At 33.5% G+C, this 7,500-nt stretch overlaps 1 protein-coding gene across 1 annotated transcript in view; it reads left to right on the plus strand.

Annotated features, from left to right (window-relative positions):
- LOC137643678 (von Willebrand factor A domain-containing protein 7-like) overlaps positions 1–7,500 on the plus strand; it is a 67,860-nt gene that overhangs the window by 48,311 nt on the left and 12,049 nt on the right. The window contains exons 15-19 of the mRNA XM_068376414.1: positions 917–1,037; positions 2,334–2,538; positions 4,460–4,619; positions 6,747–6,873; positions 7,424–7,500. The exon at positions 7,424–7,500 is cut by the window's right edge and continues 109 nt beyond it. Coding sequence (XP_068232515.1) covers positions 917–1,037; positions 2,334–2,538; positions 4,460–4,619; positions 6,747–6,873; positions 7,424–7,500 — 690 coding nt within the window. The remainder of the gene's footprint in view (positions 1–916; positions 1,038–2,333; positions 2,539–4,459; positions 4,620–6,746; positions 6,874–7,423) is intronic.

The raw sequence follows: 7,500 nt of genomic DNA on the forward strand, positions 1-7,500 counted from the left end.
TTTTTTTTTTTTTTTTTCATTTTTGGATGGGGGGCTGTCACTTGGTGAGCTGCTAAGGTCATATAGCACACCATTGGCTACAGATCTATATAAAGATCGAGCACAAATGCAATATTCTCTATTTGTATGTACATTGTACATTGTACAGCTGGACACAGGAGTCTTTGGCACATCTCGTTTAGAAGTCCACTTCATCTAACCGTTACTTCGCTGCAAGTAACCAAACAGATAGTGTAGGGAGAGAAGGCAGATGTGGTAGACGCAGCTAAACACAGGAAATTAACAAGCAATAAGGGTGTGGTTGGGTGTACTTACTCAGAGCAAGGTGTAACAGGAATCCCTGTGTCCAACAGTACATCATGTTTAGCTATGCTTATTTCAGTGTGTTATTATTGAAGTGTTTTTGGTGTTGTAGATAAACTTATCATTCCCCATTGTGGCTCATGTTTCCTGATCCTCCCTTGAGAGAAATTAAACTATGCGGTATAAAAGAGATAATTTGGTGATTACTAAATACAAACCGTTCGATTTTTACCTGAAGGGCTTACCCCACGCTATTCTGTAGTCGAACATGACAATGTTTCACACTGATTATAATTATCAGTAGAGCAATGGTCTTTTGTCGATGTCAGCAAGTGATGAAATAAAAACCCACAATACTCAATGGTAAAACAAATATAATTTTCTGATATTATCATTATTACTTGCTAAACTACCTACAACCCTAGTTGGAAAAGCAGGATGCTATAAGCCCAGTGGCTCCAACAGGGAAAGTAGCCCAATGAGGAAAGGAAACAAGGAAAAATTTAATATTTTAAGAACAGTAACAACATTAAAATAAAAATATCCTAGCTATCTATATAAAGGCCATTCATTCTCTTACAGCTAACATAAATAAATAATCGTCTAATTTCAGACCGGAGTGACTTTGAGGACAATCGACTACAATGGGGAAATAGATGATGAATTCTACATACGATCAGAACCTCTTCCTGAACAACCTTTTTATGTGAAACTCTACGGCCATGTACACTCTGGTTAGTAAAGGAATTACTAAGTTTTGGGACCTATGAATAATTAATCTTACTTGATTTCTGTTTGGAAAGGCTATCGAAGCTCTAAAATATACCTATTTAGTCAATGTAGTTTTCACAATTATAATACAATTTTGACATGATCTTAGATCTGTGCCTTAACCAAATTATGTGATCAGGTTAAAGTTCGACAAGTTTTATGCATTCTTAACTGTTAAGATCAGATACGCTCTGTGCTATCGGATAAACAGATTTTATGATCAATTTTGCGATCTTGAGTAACTTCTCTTAGTATGAGAACAAGTTTATTTGAAGGTAGTAAAGAGGGGCTAGAATGTTTAGAAAAAAAAAAAAAGGTGTATTAGGTCTGAATTCTCGTTTGATATCTTTATTGATTGTATCGCGAGAGAGATAGATTAAAATAAATTAAAATAAATCTTCTGTTGATACAGATGCTCAGTAATTTCCACATCTCGAGCTGTCAGGTCCACAGATATTAGCTCCTTATTTGCTAACTCGAACCACAAAAAGTCGAGACATATGGGAACATTTTAGTTAAACACCCCTCACAGCCTTAATTAACTGTTTCAATGAATGAGGAGATAATTCAACAAGTTACATAATTCCATTCTAATTAGTTATTCTCTGTGTGCTTACCCCTTTACCTTGAAGGGAATATTTCAATGTTTTAGCTACGACTAATGTCTACAAATTATCATTAGCAACTGTTTGCACTGCAGATAATGTTAAGCAATTCCTATTGAACCAGACAACTTCAAGTCAGTTGTATTCATACATATAACTTTGAAATTCCTTATCTTAACGGGCATCATTTGGATACTTCTAATTCTTACTAAAAAAACGACCGTATAATTGTAATCAGTTCCTACGGCGCCAACGATTTAAAACATTCTTAATCCATGAAATGAAAAATCAAAACACTCACTGCTCTATCTGTAACCATACAGACAAAATTGGGTGTCTCAACACACCCGAGTCATTTTGTTTGCATTATCAACTAATAGGAAAGTATAGCAAAGTCGTACCTCACAGCAATTGTTTGGAAAAATCCTTAACCTTCATGTAGAATTATCAATAATTTCAGTAATTTCATCAAGTTTAATGATTTCAATCATTTTGATAATATAATATATTCTAATCATATGTATCATTATCATAATTTCAATATGACTCCTTACTCTTGAAATAAGCATTTTTTGTCATTTCACACATCCTACGCATCGCTTTAGTACGTCATTCCGTATAGATAACATCTTTAACCATTGTTTTGCATTACAGGTAACGTTTTCTGTCGATATCTACCCGTAATGATGGTACCCGTGACAGCCAGTGTCGAGGTTCTTGCCAAGACCGAGGAGCTTTCGGCTCTTCCTGGATACAACTCCCAGGCTGACTTCTTGGTTACGAACTACGGCCTCGAGTCTGAGTTTGATATTACTGGAAATGATGACAAAGGCTACCTGACCATGATAGCCCCTCCCAGGTTTGCTTTGTTTACTTCTCTCTCTCTCTCTCTCTCTCTCTCTCTCTCTCTCTCTCTCTCTCTCTCTCTCTCTCTCTCTCTCTCTCTCATGTTTCATAAAAGTGTTTAAATCATTGCTAGTATAAGAAATCATCTTCACTGACGAAACATTCTTGTTTTAAGATTGTGTTAAAACATAAAGGTAGAAAATAATTCACCTCTCTCTCTCTCTCTCTCTCTCTCTCTCTCTCTCTCTCTCTCTCTCTCTCTCTCTCTCTTGTGTGCTTCATAAAAGTTGAAATATTTGCTAGAGTAATAAATAACAATTCTAACTAATAAATCTTTTTCGTTTTGAAATTATGCTTAAATATAACGGACGAATTATTTTTTTCCATAAGAGGGAAAACTGTAAATATATCTTTTCTTAAGATTTCCAAACACCTCCATTATCGTAATCATCCAAGTAAAACAGGATTTAAATAAATCTCTAGCTTTTCGAGCTCAAATGTTTTGATACTATTGATATCTTGATTATACAATCGTATAAGATGAAGAACACATTGGCTTTGCAGAATATACACTCAAAGCAGTAAATCAAAGATAGTTTTTTTTTCTGATGGGGAATGAGGTGATAAACCCCCTCCTTTGGAAAAAAAAAAAATAATGAAGGTAATGATAGTCAAGAAAATTAGAGCTCTGAAGAGAGTACCAAAGATTGGTATAAAGATTACTAGATTCCAAAAATACTTGTCACACGCTCACTTCAAACTCAGAAGGACTCTTATCTTGAGGTTTCTACAACAGTAGCAAGGGATAACAGATTGATATGACAGTCAGGAGGAAAGGTAAATGCGGTACATTATATGATAAAAATTACTTTAATTCAGTGTCATTAAGGAAAAGAAGATGCTGAAAAAAAATACCCACTGTGACAGAAATTAGAGAAACAGGAATCAAGGCAGCCAATATGAAGATTTGATAAACAAGACTGGAAGGTCCTTATAGTATCCTAAAAGTATTTGTAACTCTTGATAGGAATCTTTATCATTTCATGAAACCTGGAAAATTGACTAAGAACAATTAATTAGGAGTGGTTAGATAGCATTTTCATTGTCGAAAATAGGATTTATAAGAAAGGAGATGTTGAAATAGAATATCTCACGTGTTTAGAGTTGGTATATGTAAAAGAAAAATTAGACAAAAATATATTGTTGTGGCATTATTGGTAACGTCCCTGCCTGGTGATCACCAGGCGAGCGTTTAAGTCCCGCTTAAACTCGTTAGTTACTATAGTATCTGAAACCTTACCATCCTGGTGAGCTAAGGATTTGGGCTTTGGGGGAGCCTATAGCTCTACCTGCTGAGTAATCAGCAGCCATTACCTGACCCTCCCTGGTCCTATCTTGGGTTGAGAGAGGGCTTGGATGCTGATCGTATGATATATGGTCAATCTCTAGGGTATTGTCCTACTTACTAGGGCAATGTCATTGTCCCTTGCATCTGCCATTCATGAGCGGCCTTTAAACTTTTAAAAGGAATGTGGAAGATACAGTCATAAGAGAAATAGTCCAACTTAGGTTATGGAAAGAAAACATGAATAGTAATGGGGTTACACTATAAAAAAGTCACTAATAAAGATTAAAGAGAGAATACAGTCTTCAAATGGAATGAAATCAGGTGTAACATTTACAAAATCGCCAGATGAGAAAGTTATTTTAGTCAGAAGCATGAAATTATGTTAACATAAACCTATAATTCGCTCTATCAAAATCCAATGTTATATCAAAACCTCAATAAGAAGATATTACTCCAGACACCCATATGGAGGATAACCAATCATCACTGAGACAGGAAACAAATGACCTCGCAGAAAACATATTGTTGATCCGAGAAAGAGCGGCCATTGTAATTTTCTTACGCTATATTTCTTGTTTCTTTTTAGAGTTTATATAGTAACCAATGGGACAGCAACGGTGACAGTCTATTTCCATGTGGACTTCATGGAAATACCAGGGACAGTCAGCACCGTGACTGTGACTGCCCAGTCACTGAAACAAACACGGTCTGTGAACAGTGCAGTCACACAATTTTATGTATTATCCGTAAGTATTTGATGGTAAACACAGTGGGATCTCTCTCTCTCTCTCTCTCTCTCTCTCTCTCTCTCTCTCTCTCTCTCTTCATACTATAATAGCTATATGAATAACTAGAAAAGGTTATTGAAATATGAAATTTATAAAAGAAAATATTAGTATAACATTCTGGAAAACTTTAAAGTTTTTTGTATAAAAGATATGTCATGTAACGCTATCATAGCAAAAAACATTTTACATGCATGTAACAAGAAGAAATAACGTTAGGGGTCAGAAAAGCAAACACACACAGAAAGACGCACACACACACAAACACACACACACACACACACATATATATATATATATATATATATATATATATATATATATATATATATATATATATATATATATATATGTGTGTGTGTGTGTGTGTGTGTGTCTGTGTCATTCTGCCTGTTTGTCTGCATACACACACCAACGACAGAAGATACCTAAAATAACTCTAGATAATGAGATGCAAGAGATATTTTGAGAGGAGAGAGTGTTCATATGCAAGAAGAGCAAGAGTTAATGCAAAAGGGAAATGTTTAGGGTCGTTTTAGTGGCATCTGATTATCCTACTAGCCTATGTGGTTATCAAAAGTAGCCCAAGTTAAGGAAATTTCCTTCGTAAGGTTAGCCCACTGAGCACCAGTCAATGTACAGATATATCAGCGTTCATTGACTTTCAGCATCTAGGCTTTAAAGATGACTCAAATATTCATTCTTGTTCATATTACCACCTAATATAGATATTCTAAGTTTATTTCTAAAAGACATCTTTCCTTTTTTCCAACTTCTATTTGTCTCCTACAACTACAAATAAAATTTTCTATCATACACTCCTCTATCACACTTCCAGCATCCATAATAATTTTTGTTTTTCTGTCTTCCTGGTTTTTGTTTATCCTCAACTTCAATCTTGTTCATAATAGCTCTCATCATCTTCCCTTTACAACTTTACACTCTTTCCTAAGTTTCCTCAGTTTCTCTGACAGATCACCAGTCATTATAATATCATTTGTTATTCCGCATATTTATAATCTTGCACCTCTGTCGATTGACATTTTATTTTATTTTTTACATTTTACAGTCAATGAAGATTTCAAAAGAAAATTAATACATAATACATCTTTGTTTCAGACACATTCTAACCAATTACTTACTGCCTTCGGGAAAACGTTTTATCAGACTAAGATACACATTTCTTATACCATACACCCCAAAGGAGTCTATGATTAGTCTTTATCAGGATTTCGTGTGTCATATGGCCACCAACTTAATTTTGTTTTTCTTTAATCTTTTAAAATAACTGGTAAATAATAAAACATTAACTTCATTTAAATCCGCGTTGTCCTCTCCCTCCATCCGACATTCTATTATCTGAGTTATTTTTTTCAGTTATACAATCCAATTCCTATATCTGATGTGTATAATATATTGATGCTCAAAATTCTTATAGCACCCTGTAACTCTTTTATATAGTGAAATGATTCAATCTGTTATCCGTCCCTCATATTATATATATGATTATCATACGTATGCATATATATATATATATATATATATATATATATATATATATATAATGAGTGTGTGTGTATATACATATATGTGTATCTATATACATACACATACACACACATATATATATATATATATATATATATATACGAATACACACACACACACACATATATATATATATATATATATATATATATATATATATATATATATATATTTATATATATATATATATATATATATATATATATATATATATACATATATATATATATATATATATATATATATATATATATATATGTGTGTGTGTGTGTGTGCGTGCGTCTGCTTGTGAATGTGCATAAATGGTTTGCCTAGTAAATTAATATCTAATTACAAAAACTAATGTAATGCCCTTTGAAATTAGAGGATATTTCATCATGAATGATAATTAAGTATTTCTGCTTTACATGAGAATATTGCATAAGTTTCTTTATATCATTATATTCAGCATATGAATTTATGTTCAATATGAAATTCAAAATCCTATTTATATTCAATTTACCCATTACCAACTAAAGGGTCCTAAATTATCCATCTCAGGAGGACGATCTCGATCCACCAACTTGTATCTTGGAAGGTGAACCAGACTGCTCAGGATTTACTTATAATGGCATTTGTGATCAAAAGAATTGGACGGCTGTTGCCACTTTGCAGGATAAAGGATCAGGTAAGTTGGGCATTCTGTTACTTCTTTGTATATAAACATATAGTATACGCTCTGAAAAAGCAAAATGACGAACGTGCACAAACCATAAAGTTCACTTACTTAAACCTGACAATGAATCTTACGCTAAAACGTCTTAGCGCTACTCAACTCTCGCTATCAGTGATATGAAATAACCTTGTGACTTCCTACAATATTACCTCCACCAAGGATATTACATTTTTACATGCGTTTATTTATTTACTAAATTATCTGTTCGTTTGCCTTTTAGCAGGATTACATCAATACATCTAGCAGGATTTTAACCATATTCTATCAATGGATAGTAATTATGTTAAAATACAACCCAATAAAATTTGGAGGTGATCGGGATCAAGCTCGTTATTCTGGATATTATTATTATTATTATTATTATTATTATTATTATTATTATTATTATTATACAGTAAGTTCATCCACGGTCAACATATGAAAAAAAAAGGAGAGCTTGGTCCGTAGACGTAGACTTGAACCAACTGCTGATTACTCTCTCTACTCGTTCTGTATATTTCAGGACTCTCAGCTGCATACGTCAAGCCAAATGGCTTTTCGACAGATCTCGAATCGTTTTCCCCGGGAACAATAGATCCC

The sequence above is a fragment of the Palaemon carinicauda genome, chromosome 1, assembly GCF_036898095.1.
Source record: "Palaemon carinicauda isolate YSFRI2023 chromosome 1, ASM3689809v2, whole genome shotgun sequence".
NCBI lineage: Eukaryota > Metazoa > Arthropoda > Malacostraca > Decapoda > Palaemonidae > Palaemon > Palaemon carinicauda.